The sequence below is a fragment of the Anolis carolinensis genome, chromosome 1, assembly GCF_035594765.1.
Source record: "Anolis carolinensis isolate JA03-04 chromosome 1, rAnoCar3.1.pri, whole genome shotgun sequence".
Lineage (NCBI taxonomy): Eukaryota > Metazoa > Chordata > Lepidosauria > Squamata > Dactyloidae > Anolis > Anolis carolinensis.
In genome coordinates, this window is record NC_085841.1 from 30,756,482 (window position 1) to 30,778,491 (window position 22,010).

The 22,010-nt window shown below is 40.4% G+C and overlaps 1 protein-coding gene across 1 annotated transcript in view; it reads left to right on the forward strand.

Annotated features, from left to right (window-relative positions):
* dtl (denticleless E3 ubiquitin protein ligase homolog) overlaps positions 1-20,445 on the forward strand; it is a 28,659-nt gene extending 8,214 nt beyond the window's left edge. Inside the window, exons 11-15 of the mRNA XM_003216009.4 lie at positions 2,823-2,935; positions 10,521-10,610; positions 11,582-11,717; positions 15,675-16,477; positions 19,860-20,445. Of these exons, the coding sequence (XP_003216057.1) occupies positions 2,823-2,935; positions 10,521-10,610; positions 11,582-11,717; positions 15,675-16,477; positions 19,860-19,928 (1,211 nt within the window). The 3' untranslated portion in view covers positions 19,929-20,445. The remainder of the gene's footprint in view (positions 1-2,822; positions 2,936-10,520; positions 10,611-11,581; positions 11,718-15,674; positions 16,478-19,859) is intronic.
* The last annotated feature ends 1,565 nt before the right edge of the window (positions 20,446-22,010 follow it).

Sequence of the window (22,010 nt, forward strand, 5' to 3'; positions counted from 1 at the left end):
TGGATTTTGAAAACATTGGCTTTTTGAGGAAACAAGGATTGTGATGAGGCTTCAGTGGAGACACCCATGATAGCTCTTCCAGGAGTAACTTTCCCTTCCGAGGGATAGATTAATTTCACTTCCTGCTGTCTCACCCCTGTTCTTCACTCGTGAGTCATTTGTAAGTCGGATGTTTGTAAGTCGAGGACTGCCTGTATAGACTTTAAACTAAAGGTGCAACGTGTATAACCTTTTGTATGGATTGATAATTGACAAGGATGTGCCAATAAGTAAAAACCACAGCTCATTCTGAATCAAGTGTGCATCAGATTGTGATTTATTTCAGTGTGCATTTTAAAGAAATTTTGCATTGTCAGGGGAAAGAAGATATACAAGTGATCTTCCACATTTGTGGTTTTCACCTTTGTGGATTTGATTATTTGCACCTTTAATAATGTGTTATCTCTAGGAATCTCTAGATCAGTGGTTCTCAACCTGTGGGTCCCCAGATGTTTTGGCCTTCAACTCCCAGAAATCCTAACAGCTGGTAAACTGGCTGAGATTTCTGGGAGTTGTAGGCCAAAACACCTGGGGACCCATAGGTTGAGAAACACTGCTCTACATCCTCCAGCATTATTCTATGGTCAACTTCCACTGGATGACCCAGAGGTTCTTAGGGAGAGCATTTCTCTAGCCATTTGTAGGTCCTCCGTCATTCTATACTTAACTTCAGGCAGAAGTTGACCATAGAATTGTGGCGGAGGACCTAGAGAAGTATTCTTTCAGGTAATAAAACAGTGTTTTTAATTCATACAAGCATAACGTTGGAAGAGACTCTCAAGGGCCATCTAGTCCAGCCCCATTCTGTCCTGCAGGAACACAGAAGCAAAGCACTCCCAACAGATGACCATTCAGCCTCTACCTTAACGCCTCCAGAGAAGGAGACCCTACCACAGTCACAGGCATTATATTCCACTGCAGAACAGCTCTTACCATCATGAAGTTCTTAATGTTTAGGTGGAATCCATTGAATCCATTGCTCAGTGTCATAGCCTCTAGAACTACAGAAAAGAAGCTTGTCCCTCCTCAATACATCCTTTCAGATTTGTAAAAGTTGCTACCATGTCTCCTCTCAGCCATCTCTTCTCCAGGCTAAACATACTGAAATCCCCAAGCTGCTCCTCACAGGATTTGCCTTGCAGATCTCTGATTATTTTAGTCGCCCTTCTTTGCTAATGTCCTTCTTGAATTGTGGCACTGTTACTTCCTGAATCCATTTTTGGTACACAAATCTGATTGACAGCCCATAGATACTAATTGCAATTTGTGTTCAACTCTTGGAAGTACATACTGGACACATTCTGGGCCTAGATGACCTGAAACAAATTTCTCTCCCATTCCTAATAGAGGCTCTCTATAACATTCTGTGCTCGACATGTGTCCTTTCCAATCCTGCAGTCAGTCCTAGGTGTTTTTGGCCCAGATACAACTTTTCCCTGATCGTGACATGCACTTCCAGGTCTTGACATATCAGAAACCTTAGCTGTATGGGGCAGTAGTTACAAGGCATCATAGATCAGGTGTGATGTGGAGAGTTTAAAAATAGCCATAGGACCCATGCCACTCGGCCAGTTAACATCCTCCTGAAGAAATAAGATACCAGTTGCAGGAAATGAGAAACAGCTTCCCTAACTTGCTGAATGCCAGAAGACTTAAAGAGGTAGCAGGAACTTATGAGCCAGTTAAATGGTAGATAACAGATGCCTCTTTGTTGACAGAATCTTTAAAATCTGAGAACTCTAAGTTAATCTTTGGTTGTATGGGAACTAAATGATTCTTGCACACAGGGTCATATTAGCCCAAAAGGCCCCAGTTGAATACTGATCAGCAGGTAGGCAGGAGATGTAAAATATGAATTGTGAGACAGAATAGAGCCAGCATTCAGAATACATCTGCATTAAAGTTGCTGGCACTCATTGTGGTCAGACATTTGGAACAGCTTAGAGGATAATTTTGGGCTGGATAGGGTAGAATGTGGAGATAGTTTCCTAGTAGCAAGGTCTGCTTTTATGTACTGTACAGACTTTTACAGTACATAAAACCCTACTGACCCATGAAGTGGGGAAGCTTACTGTGTCCCATAGTGAGCTTCTGCGTGCCCAGTATTCTCACCTATGCAGACTATAAATCCCCATGGATTAATTGCAGCAGTTGGGCTGGGATAAAGCAAGGATAGGGTCCAGTGAGTGCAAACATTTGCTACCACCAGTTACCTCATAATGGGAATCGGCAGAAGGGAGTTTAGATTAAGGGGGCCTAGTGAGAATGTTTTGTTTTCTTTCACATCCTTGCCCTTTCAAATATTTCTGTCTGCTATCATGCTCTTCTTAACTATTCCAATCCTTGCCACAATAAAACATTTAAAAAAACCTAAGTTAGTTGGCCTAAGAGATGAAGAAAGGGTTATGGCACAATGAAGACACTTCTTGACAGATGTGACAGTACTAGGGCAATGTGACAACCAAGGTTATAGTTTGTACGCCCTTGCTTGGAACCCTGCTTTGCCGGCTAACATTTGCTGTCCTTGCCTCCTATATTTTGGCTATCTACTCCTTTCAGTCTTTCAAATGATAACTACCCATGGGGTCTAGTGTGAAAAGACCCTACCGCTGTTAGGAATTGCGAGAACTGAAGTCCAAAACAACTGGAGGGTTGAATTTTGCCCATGCCTGCCATAGAGTGAAAGGACACCCCTGTAATATTGGCCTGTGTAGTCAAAACTGTTCTAAAGTTGTATATGTTGTTGTGCTTTGTTTCCCACCCTCTTCCCCCTTGTACTTCAGTGTCACTTTTCAGTGGGCATCAAAACTCCAGCTTCTATGTCAAATCCAGCATTAGCCCAGACGACCAGTTCTTGGTCAGCGGATCCAGTGACCACAATGCCTACATCTGGAAGGTAAGCATTAGGGATCCCTGCACTGGGTCTGCCACCAATTTTGCTGTCTTATCTCAGTGTTTGTTACATCTGCAGCGAAGGTGAGAAAGTGCTCACAGGGGGAGTTCTGGGAGTTGCAGTCGAGAAACAATTCTGCCCTCTGTGTGGCATGCCGCACATAGCTTACATAGCTGTCAAGCCTGAGCTTAAGCCTTGATATAAAGCAGAGCCAAATTTCTGCCTTCCTCTTCTCTCCTTGTTGCTGCTTATTTCAAGTTGCTGATCTTAATCTGGTTTTAATGGGTCTATAAAAATCCCTCTTCAATTCTATTTATTTGTCTAGCTATGACAAGGTGGTAATTCTTGCTTCATATTTAACAGCAGTCCACATTCATCAGAGTCTGGTTGATTTAATTGTTTCGATTGTCTCTTGCTTGTTCCTCTAGCACTTTCCCCTGTTTATGGGCACTTGCATCAGACTTGGGTCTGCTCCTCCCAACTGCATGCCTGCTCCTGGCTGCTTAATTTCAAAGAGTTAAGACCTCTGCATTATTACAGCAAGAGCTCAGCCAGAGCCTTGAGCAAAATTCCTAAGCGCTGAGTGGCAGCTGAGAAGCTTAGCCGGCATGTTGAGCTGATGTGTGGGGAAAATGCAAATATTTAGTATGTTATGTTTCCACTCTCAAGTACGTTTATTTAGAAATTTTGGGGCCAATCCCATCGAGAATGAAACAAGCAGGATGAAATGCTTTCTGCTAAATTACATTTCTGTGTCAAAACTGAAATAATACAATTTGCCGAAAGCTCCTCTTATAAAGAAGGGAAGATTTGCATACTTCTCGAGTAGGCTTCTCTTCTCCCCCAGCGGCTTCTATTATCTTGGTGCACTGAAAACAGGATGAAGAGGGCACTCATAAGCATTTGGGAACAAAATTAAGGAAGACAGCTGGTCTCTCCAGATATGGAATTCCTAAGCTTCTTAGAGCTACCTTAAAAGCTTGTGTACTGAATTCTAAAAGGCTACTGCCTGGATTCATTCATGTGATTTGCCACATAAATTCATGTATTTCTTCCCACATCACTGTCCCCTGCTAAGAACACTTCAAACCCTGAAGGAGTGGGACAGAGGACCCTCCAAATATTCCCGATTGAGGATAAATCATGAAATCTTAATTTCATCTTGCTAATATCTGCATGATTTTGGTTTTGAGTAGAGAAGTTGGAAAGCTGTCTTGTAATTTGTTAGGCAACTGTTTCTGGCAAGAGCTCTCCTGATTTTTATAGCAGAGCCTTTTCCAAACTTAGTTGGAGTTTCAAAGGGCTGGTTGCCCGAGATCCTGCATTGCTTCAGAGTACTCTAAATATCTGCAGGCAAAGTTTCATTATGCAGCCCCTAGACTGAACACCAACATAGCACAGTGTATGTGGGTTTGTGGTTAGTGTGGTTTCTGCCATTGCAGTTCATGGTGCGCAAATGTAATATCTTTTCACAAACTGCTCAGTGTACTTCACATGTGTGATGGCCCCACATGAACAACTCTGCTTATAGTGCTGTTGGCTAGATATCACCATTGTACATTGTCCCCAAAAGCAAACACATCAGCAAACCACATTTGAGATGTATAGTGCATCTTAGAGGTCTGTTTATGTCACTAACAAAAGGCTGGTCTTTGTGTGTAAAACATGTGCTCGGTCCTGGGCTATGGCTTTCTGCCTCCATTTTAGACACTGAGGCAGTATGGCATTTATTTATTTGCAAATAATTTTTCATACGTGAACCAGGCACTAGTTGTGACAACACCGCCCTGTTGAGTTGCTCTTCATGGCGGAGTATCCACGTATCTGGTTGTATGAAAGAAATAAGCTTTTGTTACACTTACATAAACTAGAGTTGAGTTTGTTTGTTTTTTGCCACAGCATAATGCAGTAATCTCTTTGACATTTCAAAAGATATCCATGCCAACTTTATTCAAAACTAATTGGTGTCACGGCTGCTTCTTAGTTTTTCTACAATTAGATCTTCAGTGTGTCTGAAAAGGCAGATGGGCATTTCAGTAAGGTGTATGTGTGGATCTACCACTGTTGAGCATTGGGTATAATTGTAAGTGCCATCTTTAAAGCAGCCCTGTAGGAGAGCTATTCATGCAACATATAAGAATTTGCTTTTTCTAGTGCGTTCACTATAAGTTCTGTAAGGGGTTGACTTGGCACTAAAGAATTACATGGCTATATCAATACAGTGGGGCCTGCAATTTCCAGTGACTGCAGATTACCATATCCCATATTACTAAATGGTGATGATATGAACATTGGACATGTTGAAAATTGTGGTTCATATTGCCGCCATTTAATAATATGAGGTACTGCTATCTGTTTTTTCATATCCACTGCAGATCTCAGAACCAAACACCCATGGATATGATGGGCTCTCTGTATCTGGGATCCTTCTAGGACAGAAGTGGCTCATCTCTGTCCAAGGGAGCATATAACGTATTGGTTTTAATATTTCCACTGGCTTCGAGTCTATTTCTGGGCACAATTCCAAATGCTGGTTTTGTGACCTATAAAGCCTTATATAGCTTAAGTCCAGGCTATCTGACAGACAATATCTCCTTATATGAATGGGTCTGTGTATTGAGATTTCTGTCCCTTCACCGTCATAGTTATATCTCTTCCTAGAGAGTCTAGGCTGGTGCTCTTCTTGTTGTTCCATAGACGGATGAATATGGTTTCACCTTTGAGGCTTGTTTGCTCATATGGAGAAAGGGCCTCTAATAACAGACGTCTGGAGGACTACAGGTCCAAATGCTGCTCTAGGTGGCATGAAAAGGAGGTCATTTCTGTATGCATGAACTCCAGAAGCATATCCTGAAAACTATTATGTTGTCTTTATAACTCTGCAGATGTGCCACTCTTGCACATGTGAAAACACAAGAGCAAAGATCGTTTTCAGGTGTTGAACCAATGACTGTCCAAACATTGAACTTTAGCTACTCACTCAGAATATTTATTTTATTTCCATTTCTATCCCGCCCTTCTCACCCGAAGGGACTCAGGGCAGCTCACAATCTGGCAAAATTCAATGCCAATATACAATACAAAAAGATAAAGCATAAGCAATTAAAACAATTAGATAATTTAACAAAATACAATAAATAGATTTAAAACCATACATTATAAAATACTTGAGCCATTCGTCCACAAGACCTTATACATAAACCTTAATCTGGACCAAGTCGAGCCAACAGAATTCACTCATCAAACGCCTGCTCACAAAGCCAAGTCTTTACTTTTTATGTATTTATTTCCCTCATTTCTCTGCTGTTATATGCCCTGCTGTTTGCCTGATAATGTGTGGCTGATGGGAAATGGAGCCTGATGGCACTTGAGGTACCACAAGTTTTCCAGGGCTGAATTTATGAATTGCTGATCAGGAGGAGATAAGCAAAGGACTCAGTTGTTGTGAGTTGTGATTTAGGCAGCACCAAAGTATTTGGTACATACATATAATCCACAGTTAATGCAAACTTGTTTCTGTATATGGATTAACTTTCCCGAATGGGAGCATCTGTCAGCATCTCAGTCCTTAACTGTAGACTGTCCTTTGGCTTCAACTTCTTTTATCAGGAATGATTTCTTTTTCCTTCAAAGGAACTGAAGAAGGCTCATAGTTACATTGTAAATAAGCCAAGTCAGAACCAACCCTTTCCCGTTTGTGCCACCCTGTAGTCATTCTGAGATGAACAATTTGACAATAGGTTTTGGGGTGTCTTTTCCTCTGAATTTCATGCACTTTATCCAGATTCAGAGGGCATTTAATATCCCTTCTGAATCTAGATCCAATAGGAAATAAGGCTCTTTTGCCTGCTCTCATTAATAAGGGATTAAGGGATCTTGCTACACTTTGAGAGAAAAATCTGCTAAATGTAAACAAAGGTATTTTCTTGACCAAGAGCTTAGCTGTCTTCCCTAAAAGGGCTTTGGTTTCCATGGTATTGTCTGTTTTGTCAAAGAGGGTGGATTTTAAACAGGGCATTTAGAAAAAAAATAGGCAAGAAGCAGATCTAAACTTGGAAAGAAAGCTCTCTTTAAAATGAGTTGAGCAGACTCAACCAGTCTTCTGTATTCTGCTTAAGACTTTTATATATAGCTTTCAAGCTGCCAGGACAAAGAAATTGCTTCTGAAAAAGAACTGGATCAGGCAAAGCGGAGCATCCTTTCATGCCTCTATGCCTTTCATACATCCTTGCGAGCTTCATTTACACACATGGTGAAAAATATGTTAGGCCCGCTTAGTCATCAGTGCAAATCCCCATCAAATATCACATTACGAATAGTGACTCATAGCTTCAGGAAGCGGAGCTTATTGAAAAATAGAAATAGGCATCTGAGTTTCTGCTGCATGGGGTTAACTTAGGTTACTCCCCATTCATACTCAGTGTAATGATTCTGAGCATGTGAAGTACTTTCTTTTCAATTCCTCCTGAGCCATTTTGAAAAGCTGCTACTAGTTTAGTACAAATATGTGGCCAAAACCCAGTCCATGGCATTTATAGAGTAGGCATGTGAGAGGAGACCTTGTACCTTGACGGGAGTTAAAATCATAGTGTTGGAAGCGACAAAAAGGGCCATTCAGTTCAACTAAACACTCTCGACAGATGGCCATCCAGCCTCTGTTTTAAAACCTCCAGAGAAGATAACTCCACTACACACCAAGATACTGCCAAACAGCTGTTACCATCAGGAAGTTCTTCCTAATATTTAGGTGGAATAACTTTTCTAACAATTTGAACCAATTACACAGGGCCCTATTCGAAGCAGCAGAAAACAAGTTTGGCCCCTCTTCACTTTCGTTTCTCTATCTAAACATACCCAGTCCCTCAACCGCTCATAGGGCTTGACTTCGAAACCTTTTGATAATTTTGGTCACCCTTCTCTGGACATGTTCCACCTTGTCAGTGTCCTTGAATTGTGCCCAGAACTGGACACAGTATTCTAGAGTAGGGGCTGCTACTTTCCTCGATTTAGATACTGTGCTCCTCTATTTTTGTATCTCCCAGAATCTCCCAGACTGCTTAGCCACTGGCAGTGCAGACTGTGGACTTCTGAGAGGCACACAATTAGAAGGAACCTTTCCAATCTCTGATACAGAAAGCTACAAATCTCACGTCCCTATTATAGAAACAAGGCTGATTGCCACTTGAATTCCTATCCATGAAAAAGCTGGTCTTGCAGCAGCAAATGATGCCTTAGCATATCCAACAAAAACCTCTTGTAACTGCATCTCTAAATTCCTGCCAGATAGAATACTTCTCCCTTTCTATTTTGCATGGAGTCACTGCAAGCAGGTCTAGCTGCAGGGCCTGTTCTAAATTTATTGTGTTCAAAACAGCAAGGACTGTCAAAGGGTGTTGGAGTGACCTGTTAAGGCTGTATGCAGTCCTCTGCATGTACTTGGGAGTAGGTCTCATTGGACTCCTCTGGGTGGAGGTATGCTGTAATTCTCATTTAGAGAGGGGATTTGAATGCATGCTGTGTAACATGAAATCTGCTACAGAACTGGACATCAAGAGGACCTTTGCCACATTTCTATGCCTCATTGTCTTGGAGCAGGATTTGCAAATGTGCCAGCAGATCAACTGACTTTCAGACCAGCAAAATGGGCTTCCAAGGGGATTTTGCATTTTGTAACTCACTGGATTCTACCTCGCTCAAGAAATATTCCCGAAAGCACATGTTACACTGCTGAAATTAAGCAGCTTCAAGCGCTGTAAGCTCTCTTGATGGAATCCTGTCTGGGAGCCAAAGGGAAGCCGCTCTGAACTCTTAGGTGTTAGAGCAGGGCACATAAATGTGATTGAAATCCCCCTCTTCCCATATACTTGTTCCCTTCCTTCATCTGGATTTTCTAGAATGTTTTCAAGCAGGAAGATTGCATGTGAAGTACAGGCAGTCCCTAAGCAGCTGAGAGGGAAAAGGAAAGGGCCCATGGCTGTTAGGAACTGTGGGAGTTGAAGTCCACAACACCTGGGGGGCCAAAGTTTGCCAATGCCTGCTCTATCCCCCCTCCCTATATAGCGCTTTTGATAGCATAAGGAAGGGTTAACATTCCTGTGGTGCTTGTTTTTCTGTCTGTGCCCATGTTCAGAAGATTTAATGTCACTTTCTGTCCTTGGGATTGTTGGACTTTGAGAAATGTGGCTTGTTGTGGAGACAAGGATTAGTGAGAAAGCTTCAGTTGAGACCCCTTTCCCCCATGCTAACTCTTTCAGGAGTGGATTCCCCTTCCTAGGGGTAGATTTCTCTCACTTCCTGTTGTCTCACCCCCTTTCTTAACTATGAGCCATTTGTAAGTTTGATGTTTGTAACTTGGGGGACTGCTTTACATTATGCAAAACTGCTTTATTATGCAAATTACTGATAGCAAATGAAGGACACTGGTGCACAATCTTAGGTTTGCGTAGCATAAAATAGACCCAGTACATACACGTTTATTTTTTCCATTGATCAGAGCACAGACTAGAACACTTTTTCTGTCATTTTGTTGGTGAAGTAATGTTAAGTGAGGAGCTCTGAGGCTAAGGAGAAATGAGATAATGATGCCCCTGTTGCTTTATATTGCAAGGGAGGTGGAGATGTGTCTTGCTTTGCTCCAGTACCAGCCTTGCAACATGAGCAAAAGTACCCGAAAAAGCTTTACTTCAGCAAAGTAATAATAATGCAAACAGCAGTAAAGGAAGCAAAAGGTAAAGTTCAAAAGCAATGCAAGGTCTTACAGTAGATGTGAAACAAGTCTTTTGCAACAAGTCTTCACAGCAGACAAGAGCAAGAGTCTTTGGCAAAAAAGCTTACAGTATATAGGAACAAGTGTCTGTGGCAAGAAGTCTTTTTCAAAGGCAACACTGGAGCTCAGAGACCAGGACACAAACACACTAAGTAAGTTGGTTGCTGCCAGCACCGACTACTGGCTTTGCTGCTAATTTATAGCCCTGAACTTCCAGCACAGCTGTCGATTGTTCAGCATTTTTGCTGTGCTTCTAGCTGACCTCCTTTCTTCTTTTGCCTTCACCGTTCTAAAAATGTAGGGACTTGTAGTATGCCTTCCTCGCATTCTCCTTCCTCCACAACACTCAGCCCCAAATACCCAAGTGCTACCTCTTCAGCCTCCTGTTCTACCTTTTCCTCAAAAGCAGAAGAGTAGTCCACAAAAAGATGGTACCCAAGTCTACATTTTAAAATCAACTTATATATATACCTTATACACATAGCTTGAAAGTAATTTTAATTATGTTGTCCTCGAAACAAGGTTTATGTACGTTGAACCATCATAAAGCTACTATTACTATTTATTATTTCAGACATCCATTTGGACAATTTTGGATTTTGGAATTTTAGATAAGGGATGATCAACCTGTATTGTAGTTCCAGATTGCCTGTAAATAGAGGGATATTCTTCTTGATCAAAGTAGATCTCTTGTTTCTATCTTCTGCAATAGCTAGAGTCCTTGATACACAAGCATCCCGCCTCATATATTCCATAATGTTTCTTTCATTGCCTTTGTGGGCATTGGTTGCTTCTGATACTTAGTCTAATTTTTTTTTCCAGGTATCTGAGCCTCATCTTCCTCCCATGATGCTCCATGGGCACTTGCAAGAAGTCACCTCTGTTGCCTGGTGTCCATCGGACTTCACCAAGGTTTGCTTTCACATTTCAAATGTTGTGTTTATGTTTTGTTACTTGAATTCTAGAAACTTTACTAATGAAAGCCAATTACAGCATCTGCTATTAAAGCATGGATAGTCAGTCGTTTCCCAGTAGACCCAGTGCAGTCAATAAAGCCTTTTACAGTTTAAGTCCACAGTATCTGAAAGATCGTATCTCCCTGTATGAACTTTCCACTCTTACAATTCTCAAGAAAGGGCTTTTTCTGGCCCCACCACCATAACAGACCTTTAAAAATAGGGTTGAGATGCTGTAGCTTTGCCTTGCTATCTGACCATAGGCAACCAGTATCTTCCAGCATTCCTGTTGCCCTTGTGGAGATAATATTTAACTCCTTCACAAGGATGTTATGAAGACTGCTGAGCAAATATGTACTGTTTTTTATGGAAACAATAAAATGTCTTAAAAATCAATTACAAAATGTAACTAGTATAAATCAGATATAAACCCCATAATCCATAAACACAGCAGGAAACATAAACAGCAACAGCAGCAAGCACCTCAGTAGCTCAAAGGCATCTCAGCTAGCTATTAGAACCAGATGTTATAGGTCAAAATCAATTTTATACCTGGAATTTTGCCCCATGGTGTCATGTTTCATTATTTTTAATCCTGTAAAAATTCTCTGGTTGAAAAATAATTTATAAATCTGTTGCTTAAAAATGATAAAGCCATTTGGGGGTTTTATGATCCTGTTAGCACAGAGTGGAAAGAACTATGGCTTGTAAATTTACCTGATTTTTAATTGAAATGTTGTGTCACTTTCCTTAATATCCATGGTGAGTGAGTCTGAGATTTTCAGTGAAATAAAAGAGCCTAGAGGTTGCCTCCCTGGTATGTACCAGCTTCAGAGTCTTTACGCTTTTGCTGCTCACAGAATCGGCACGTTCTATCCTCTAGGAAGTGCAGCATTTCCCAGTTGACTCTTATTTCCTGTTTTGCAGATTTCCACATGTTCAGATGACAACACCATCAAAATTTGGCGCTTAAAGCAGCACTCTGCAGAAGACAACTGTCTGGAAAAAAGTAGCTTGGTTGGCTGGGCCTGCCAGAAGAAAGTGGAAGGGCAAAATGTAACTGGTAAGATCATCTGAGAAACTTTCTAGTGTGCCATTAATGGATCAAAGATATAATTTATATTCTGTTCAAAAATGGCTCGAGTGGCACTAACATGAAAGTGGCATGTGTGTAAGGATTTGTGAGATACCACCCTAGCCTGTGGCTAATTTTTGTCACGTTTACCTCCTCCTAAAGCACATATGGCTGATTCAGGTAGTCAGGTTTGGAGTGCAAGTGTCCCCAAATGAATTCTTTTAAAATATGGTAGCAGCCTCGAGTGTTGAAAGGTAGTGGAGATATATAAGGAGAATGTTCTTCATTGGGCACTATGGAGGTCAGTGTATTACTTCAAGGCATTGCAGTAGGCATTTTAAAAATGTCTAGAATCACGACTAACTTCTGGCACCATACTGCTATTGTGCATGTAGACCAGAGGAAATGTCTTTCACATTCAGTCCCTGTACATATCCCTCCTTACTGAATGCATTTATTTTAGTCCTACTAAACTATGCCAAGATCAGAAGCTGCTTTCTAGGTTCTGAAATGCTTGATGGCTGCATTGCTGATTTTTAGTTTAAAAAAATGCTTTTTAAAAATCAGCTCCATGTCTATTGTTCTTGTGGACCTTGCTGAGTCATTTCCAATTAATGGGACTAAGAGCGCATGACTTACCCAAGGTCATCAGTAGGTTTTCATGGTCAAGCAGGGATTCAAACCCTGGTTTCCAGAGTAGCCTAACACTCACGTTAATTTTTTTCTAAAACAGATGAGTTTTAATCTATTTCTTTTAACATACTTAATTAGAATCTATTTTAAAAGTTACATGATTATAAAACAGATTAATGGTTATTGATGAGGTTATCAGAGAAATAATTTAACATCTCTACAGCCTCAAGATTTCATTGTTTATTTGACTCTGTCTTGTATGAATATATACTAGAATATTAGATACTAGTGGCTTCCCCCGCCACCTTTCTGCAAGCCTCCAGGTCCTGTTCTGGAGGTAATGTAATGAGTTTTAGGTTAAAGGAGATGGAGGAGGAGCCCTGCTATATGACTCAAGGATTGTTCACTCAGCCCTGGATGGAAGCCAGTTGGAACTGGATCAATTCTTCGTAACAGCTTTTGTGCACACAAAAGTCCTGAAGGGTGGCACCTGTTCGGCAGGAAAGAGAATATTTGTCTTTGCGTAAATGAAAGGGGATTCTGTATGTTGCTAAATTGAAAACAAAAGTGCCTTGCAAGGTATTAATCCTCTACCAGGTTGGTTAAAGAGCTCCTAAAGTTTCACTTGCTTCCATAGCAAGGAACTCCAAACCACTATAAAAGTAATAGCAGTCATTTTGTATGTGTAGTTATCTTTAAAGCACTCATACTTAGTGAGGATTTCTTTTGGGACAGGCATGTGTGTATTTATTACTGTTCCAAAACAATGCAATGAGAAGGAATGTAAACTTTCAATACAGTTTCCCAATCCAGACTGTCTTGTATATAATAGTAAAGCCATATTTATCCAAATCCTCTGGGTAGGACATAGAATTGTTTGAATAAACAAGAATGTTAGTTATCTCGTACTCGCGGGATGGTTTCAAGATAAAAGTATACAACCTTTTTCTGCCACACCCCACCCCTTCTCTCCACTGAAAATCCACATGCCTGGAAATAATGAGGAGCCTTAGGGCTATTGCACTGGTTTAACTACCTCCTTAGCTTGTACCCCACTGATCCTTCTGTTGTAATTTCAAGGGTTTATGATGTTAAATTGTAACTTAAAATTCTAAAATTCCACTGTGAGTAGGATTATTGCAGATTTACATGGCTTGTTTATTTTGTAGACTGCTCTCGGTGGAGCCATTTGCGTTTCACACTGTAAGAATAAGATGCCGGAGGATCTTTCATTTGCAAGCCGCAAGGGAGAAGGGAAAAAGATGGAGGGGGAATGGGAACAGGAAGAACATGTGTTGAGTTCTAGCCACAAGTGGGGGGTTTGGTACTTTTTTTCTGTCTTGTAGTTTCTTAGGTGCATTGACAGAAATGGTGTCACAACTTATTGAAGACAGTGGCCTTCTTTAGTTGCAAAGAAAAGCAGTAGCAGACAGGAAAGATGAGGATAGTATTATGTACTCAGTAATTGGGGATTGGGGTTGTTGGGCATACAGGGACTGAAGTTTCTGGTCTTGAATTGCCACCATGCTGAGTATCTTGATTGATCCAAAACAGGGCTGTTGAATTGTAGCCCATGTGTTAGTTTGCTTTTTGAAAAGGCATAGGGAGATAAACTTAACAGACTTGCAGGGGACGAATACAAACTGCTTGGAGCTAGAAGGCTGGAATTTATTACATACCTTTTTCCTCTTGTGAGGCTCAGACCAGCTGATAGGGTGGCCAACGCCTTCTCTAACTGTGCTTTTACCCTCCCAGATGGCCTCTTTTCAGTAGAGGATTCCCTTGCCATCAAAGAATTCACATGCAGGAAGCTTGTAGAACAATAGCAGAGGACGTGCCAGTTCTCTTTCTTGCTGTGTATATCTTTTATCCGCACGCACCATTGTCCTCTTTGGGAGCCCGTGTTTCTTTTTCCTTTTCCTTTTTTAAAATGTTCGCTACATCTATAAATACAGAAAATGGTTATTTAATCTCCCAGCTTGAAAACTGTCAGTAGTGTGAGCACTTGGTCTTTACAGTTAAAGCTGACACTTCTGTTAGGTAAAATGTCATACCTCCTCATTCATTTTGTTTTGAGACAGCCGACAAATAGAAAAGGAAGTGCATGAACCTTGCAAGCATTAGCAGGTTTCCGGCTGACCTTGTCTTTTTGAACGCACAACATGTCCAATGTGCCCTCTGATTCACTGCTGCCTTAACCAAGTGTTTTTTCAGGGAGAGTCTAAATAGAAATGTGCCTCTTCAATGGCACAAAATTGTGGCAATGTCACTGTGTGAAAACTACTAATCTAGTTGTAATGCAGTTCTTTTCTGGAGTGGTGTCTATGTGTAGGCTCAGTTAAGCAGGCTACTTCACACTTTTCTTACCTTTCATAACCCAAGTTTTTATCAGGAAGCAAAAGTTCTTCAACAAGAAACCTGTTTCAATCAGTCCTAGAGACTAGAACTTGGAGCAATGGGTTCAAATTACAGGAAATTCCACCTGAACATAAGAATTTCCTAAGAGCTGTTCAACAGTGGAATAAGCTGCCCTGGAGTGTGATGGAGTCTCCTTTTCTGGAGGTTTTTAAGCAGAGGCTGTCAAGGCTGCTTTGATTGTGCTTTTCCTGCATGACAGCGGGTTTGACTAGATGGCCATTATGGTCTCTTCCAACTCTATGAATCTAAGACTACCTTAATTTAACCTGATAAGCTATGCATAGTTACTAACATTTTCCAAGAAATTGTATTACTTGATAATGGCATAGGGAAAGTGCAGCCCTCCTAGTGATATTTTAGTTCCTAACAGCTTTAGCCAACATAGCCAATGGTGAGAAATGGTGGAAACTGCAGCTGTACTGCCTACCCCTGCCTTAGTCAGTCTAACTAATAAACAAAGTAAGGCTGTTACCTCAGGTGGCATATGTTGAGCATTTGGAATTATTAGTATTATTATTGTTTATTCATTTCTATCCCGCTTTTCTCCTGTGGGTGGGATTCAAAGTGGCGTACAACATATAAAATTCATGCAAATACATCTGACTGCAAATATATGTGACATGCCTTTTCCTCATAAATGTGTTGGTTGCCCTTATGCACAGCAGAGGATACCATCCTGTTGCCTGTACTTAGATAAGATTGACTTACCCATCTGGTCACCTTCTCTACATGGAGTAAGATGTGGGTGGGAGAGTTGCCAGTTTTACCTTGGGCACCAGATAATGTGAAGCACTGACATTCTGTGACACTCAGTTGTCTTTTAAGTGTAACCTTCCTTTATTGATGCTTGCAATACATGGTCCTCAACTGGGTGTGCTTTTCTTTCTTTCTTAGGAACTCTGAGGAGAAGGCACAATACTCCTGCCAAAGTACTTCCAGCAGGAAGCCCCCCTATTTCTTCACCCCAACCTGCCTCTTCTGCGCCAGCTTACACAGGAGACCTTCCTTTTCCCACCAACACACCCACATGGTCTTTGGTCAACACCTCGGCCTCCACTACAATGACCTCTGCTCCAGCAAAGCAGCAGATGGAAGGCGCATCACCCAAACTGACACCTCCTTCAGCCATGTCCATAAGACAGTGGGTTACCAAAACTCCAAGTTCGTCTCCTCCTGTGAAAGGAATGGAAGTGCTGTATCCACAACAAGAACTTTCTGAGCCCACATTTGTTTCCAAATCAACACACTTGAGGTCAGAAGTGCGAGCCAAGAGGAGGCTAGAATCAAGCAAGGAAATCAATGCAAAGTGCCTAAAAAGCTGCAACTGTGTGACTGAACTTCACCCAGTCTCTAAAAAATCTAGACTGGAGCAGGACACTTTGGCAGATTCAGAGCCTTGTGAGGAAAACTGCCTGACCCTTGCCGGGTTAGCCCAAAGCACTGGGAGTCTGGTGAAGGATCCTCCTCCTGGAAGCCCTTGTTCTTCTGCAGGCTTCCAAAGCCTTTCTCGTCTCCTCAAGGCCTCCTGTGATGAAATGACTGACAAGGAGAATGGCTGTTTTGACAGAAGAAACTGGCTGTCTGCTTTGGGGAATAAGTTACAGACTAACAAATCTAAAAGCCCAAACGGAGCAGGCAGCAAAATTCAGTCTTTGCAGAATCTGGGTGCAAGACAACCAGAAAGGACAGGAGGACCTGTAAGTAAATCATCTAATGGGCATTTGCTAGTTTACTTCAGCTTTGTTAGTTTATTTTCTATGTAACATAAATGCTGTATTTTAAAATTCTGCTTACGGAACTGATTTCTTCAATTCTGAGATGCACTTTTTCCTATATAAGCATTTCTAAAAATAAAATTCCAGGTGTATCTTATGGATTTTTGGTGGTGGTTGTGGTGGTGGCACTGAAATTAAGATGTGTCTTAAAATCAATGGCATCTTATAATTGAAGAAATACAGTATATGCTTTGAAAATTATATTTTAAAAATGCAATATAAGACAAAGAAATGGTTGCGAGAACAAATCAAACCTGAACTATCCCCAGAAGCCAAAATGATTACTTAAGACTACAATATCTTGGACCTATCATGAGATAACATCACAGGTTGGAAAAGGAGATAATAAAGGATGAAATGGAAGGCAGTAGGAATATAGGCTGAACATGGTACTGGTGGAAAGAGCTGATTAAGCAAGCGACAGCCTCTCTAAGATAAAGCCAACTTGATGACAGTTAACAGCACATTTCAAATCAAATGGGTATAATTAGCAAGCATTTGCAAAATTTTAAGCTGATTCATTTTCCCTACCTACTCTGCTTACAAAGGGCAAGAAGTTACGCAGTGCAGTGATAGGGATGATAGAACAGTGTTTTGAGGATAGAAGTAGACGCTGAACCAAGAATAGCAAAACTTGGCTTTCCCAGTATATTGGAATTAAAGCTCCCACAATCCCATAATGTTGGCCATGATTGGTGTGAGCTGGTCTGAGACAGCCGAAACTTCCCCCAATGAACTAAAGAAATAAGGCTTGTTGAATGTCCTTTTTGGGAACATCCAAGGTTGTTTAGAAAATGTCAGGCACAGACAAAGTTAATCTTTAGCCCAACATAATCTATAGCTCAGAATGGTTTATATGTTTCAGGGTGCTTTCTGCCTTCCCGTTCTGTTTTTTTCCTTTACTTTTCTGGTGCAGCAATGCAATTTGTATCAATAGATACACAAGGGACTGGAGCTAAGCTGTGCAAAATGAATAGAAGCATTTTTATAGTAGGGCTCCTGTATTTTAATCAGTGTTAGGAAGGGTGCTGGGAAAAGCAGATTTCTCTGTCTTTGGAGATCAAACACAGATAGGGCTCCTGTTCTCTGTGTAGTTCAGTTTCTTTGGAGTTTTCTACATGTAAGTAAAAATACAGCACCTTGATCTGTTTACAACAACTGCAATGATGATGTTTTTTCCCTATCACTTATCTGAATGTATTCTTTAAAAGGCTGCTGCTTTTTTAGAAGTCCTCTGAGTAGTAGTGGCAATATGTAATTGATGGAAGGCCTTCACCAGGGGCATTTCAATAGGGCTGGGCAACAAAATGTGGGAATTGCCCTCCAGTAAGATTTTGTTTTCAATGCTGAAAATTGTTCACACTTAAAATTCTTATATTTGCTGTGTTTGTATGCCTTGATAACTTTATCGGCCCCTTTTCTTTGCTAGACCCGTTTTTAAATGTTCAGTGGAAGATTTGACTTATTACAATGGTAGAAATTGAGAAGCAGAATTCTTGTTCAGGGAAATCATGGCTTCATTCCAATACACTACCCAGTAGCTACATCCCAACCTACCTTTCCCATAAGAAAAAAGCAATCTTCTCAAACCTAGCATCCTTTAGCTGTGTTGAACTAAAATGCTTCTTGGGGTAGTGTTGGGAATTGTAGTCCACACCATGGGTAGATGGCATTTCAAGGATGTAAGTTCAGCACAGCTTTACATAGGCTCTTTTTGGTTCATCAAGAAGTAAATTTGATACCTGACAGATGGCAGGGTAAACTTTTGCTCTCTCCTCAAGATTAGTCTCTAGCAGAGGAGACCAGGAGGTAGATGAAGAAATTTGCTGGTAGGTCTTTGGGGGATTTGCAATAGATTTTCAAGGGCTCTCACTGCTTAGCAGGCAAAGTGCAGGTTTGAGACCCCATGTGGTCCCTCTAAGACTATTTCTAGTGATCCTTGACCTCTCCAAATTTAAATAGGTTGCAGGAGTCCCTTCGCTATTAAACACTAAAATAACACCCATTTTCCAAAACCAGAAGTTTCCAGATTTGTGGAGTGGAATCTGGTTTCTGTCATTTTTGGGCGTTCTTGTGGTCCACATAGTGCCCCAAGGGCAAAAAACTGGTTCCTGGACCTATTAGAAGTTTTGTTTAACAGCAGCAACAAAAAGCACAATTTCCCTTATCCTTTTATTAGGCTTGAAGTAAATCAGAGAAATTAATGCTTGGAAAAAAGACAGATTTTTCTTCTCATGTGAAAGAGCTTCATGCCCAGTTTTGATGGGGAACAAATGTGTCCAATCCAGCTCATTACTTAATTCTAGGTCTATGTGCATCCCTTTGAAGCAATAATTTGTACATGATTCCAATTTGTAGACCTTGAGTGTCTAATTAAAAAGGGAATGTAGAGCTAGGAACGCTTAAATCTGCTGACTCCTGGCACGTTGAACTCAGGATAGGGAGTGATGCTTCATAATTCTAAATTTGAAGTCATGATGAAGCGCAAATCTTATTGCGTAACTTTGGGCCAGCCCTTAACTAGTTATAAGCTTCTGAGGTTTGGCTGACATTATACAGTGGGATATAAGAATGTGTGTGCTATGTTGATGTTTAATGCAAGATAAAACCTAACTGATTTGTTGACTTTTGGTATATGAAGTGGTAGAAATATGCTAGCAAAAGAATTATGTAAAATGTTAAATGTGAAATCAACTGTACTTTTGATTCTCATGGCAAATATATGTAGTTGCTTTAATCGGTGGAGTGTCTCACCAAATATTATGGACTACAAATCCTAGGAGGCCCAGTCATTAGTTGTTCTGATTGATGCGATTCATATTCTATAAAACAGCTGGAAGTTAAAGATGTCTGATGTAAAGGAACATCCTAGGGCAGAATTACTTTGCGAAATAGTGAAACATTGAGATCACAATGTTATGAGTCAGTGACCTAGTTCTCACTGCAGTGAAGGAAGAGGAGTCTCTAAAACACAGGTGGGACCTACAAAAATTTCAATGTGGACTGTTCTTGTTTAGAACACCATTCAGCCATTACACGTCTCTAGTATAATTGGTTTCGACATCCTCTGGATTTTCTACATCCTGCATTCTTCACTTGCAGAGCATGCTTAGTCTTTTGAATCCCCATTCCCTTAAGGTTTCCCTCTCTATTTCTACATCTCTTGGTAAATTTCCAGGCCTGCTACTATTTTCCCATTTATATATGTCTATTGCTGGTTTTGCTATATGAAGAGGGTAAAATTTTTAAGACAAATCCCAACTGCTCAGAATTGTATCTAACTCAATATTTTTATGTGCCACAGATCTCGGCTACTTCTGTGCCCATGAGGAAGATTTGTACATATTTTGAGAGAAAATCACAGAAAAACTGAAGATAACCATCCTCCTCGATCAATCCCCATGCTGTAGCACACCTTGAAATATGATGAATATATTTTGCATCACCCATGAAGAAACACAAGTGTCTTTGGAACTTAGCTGAAATGTTTATTTCCTTGGTTGTTTTTAATTTTTGTTTTTGTTTTGCTCACTCGTTGCATTTAATTTGTTAGAAAGACTAATAAGAGATGCATGTGCATTAGATATAAGGAATGAATACATTTTAAAATATGAACTTATATTTTAAAAACTCACAGAAAATTGATTTTAAGCCATTTTCTTTTTTATTTGAAAAGAAATTTTGCTACATCCATTGGAGTGTTGTTAAACAGATTTCAGACGAAATGCCAGCATGCCAACCTATAAGAGGATCATTATCGGAGAAGACATTTACTTTAATCTGTTTCCTGCTAAAAGAAGTGTTTATATTTTGTACAACTGTCCCTTTGTTGCAACACTGTAAAAGTGACCTTGTTTTCTTTCAAATATAAAGGTTTTTTTAAAAAAACAGTGCAGTGAATTTTCCCATTCATTTCCAGACATGAGACAACAGATGGGTGGGGAAAATATGTCATGTACCGGAGAGGTATGTTTATCTCTCTACTCTAAAGCATTTCTTAAAGGACCAGCTAAGCCAGAGCATGGTCATCCCACAGTTCAAAGAGGTGGGAAAGGAACACTAATATATTAGAACATGGTGTACTCTGGGTGGAAGAGTTTAGCTTAGTAATTTTTTCACAGGAGTTACTTTTACAGTGGAAATCGCTCAGGCTCCCAGCTTCCATTCTGGAGGTCTGGGGTTGTTTTTCTGCACTCCAGATTATAATTTTGGACAGATTCAGTGTGAGCTAATTGTCCAAGTTGACAGCGAGGAGTAATTCACTTAGCAAATTCTTGTATTTCTTGAGCAAAGCCTAAAAAGAGAATATACAAGTCTACTACGTTTCCCTACAATTGTAACACAGGAATCTGAATTTTCAATCGGAAACAAGGACAAAATACTTCTGAATTTTAAATTGTTATTTGCCTGTTCCGTTTGAATAAGTCTTTGGCTTGAAGAGAACTCTGCCTCATTCATTTAAATCCTTTTCTTTGTTGCTATGTAGGTTTTGTCATGAATATGTCTTACTCTACTTTTGATACAGTATTTACTTTTGATATAGTATCTACCGATATAGTATCTTTTAAGCAGAGGCTAGATGGCCATCTGTCAGGGGTGCTTTGAATTCAATTTCCTGCTTCTTGGTAGGGGGCTGGACTTGGATAGCCCATGAGGTCTCTTCCAACTCTGCTGCTGCTCAGTTGCATAGTTGTTTCCGACTCTTCGTGACCTCATGGACCAGTCCAACTCTAGGATTCTATGATTCTACAGTAGAAGTGGTGTCAATAATTCTTGTACTTTGATTCCCCCGCCAAATGTGGACTGGAATTAATACCAGTCCTGTACCAACAATAAAAAAGCCACATTTATAAAACTTAATGGGGAAACATCTTTCCTTTGGTTATAGACTCCATTTGGATTTTAAGCAATTTCCCTGCTATTGGACCAAAGTAATTTCAATGTTCTATGTAGATAGTTGTGTGGTCTAATGTGAAAACAGGTTCTACCTCTCACTAGTCTGACCTTACGACAGATATATTGAGCTCTGATTCTACAATTTGTTTGCAGGATATTATTTTCTCACAACTGTTCTTGCATCCAGAGTTCTAAGTTTGGACTATTAAGCTTTCAGTCTCCTTCTGGTTTCTAGATCTCTGTGGGAAAGGAATTGAGCATCTAATCTACCCTTGCCAAAGATCTAAGACTATTATTTCAGTCACAAAAGAACAAGAAACTGAAACTTGGCACTAAAAGCTCCGAGAATAAAGCATTTTTTTCTGTCAATATAGCTCCTTGCTAGGAATGCTGTTCCACCATCAGGAAAGCCATCCCTTTGTGAGTGAAACTATCCATGGTTTCTCCCTGCATTTACATCTACCATATTACAACTTGAGAATAATCGGAGATTCATGTTCCATTCCATGGTTTAGAGTTAAAGTGTTTGAAAATCTTTTTGATGAAAGGTGCAAGCATG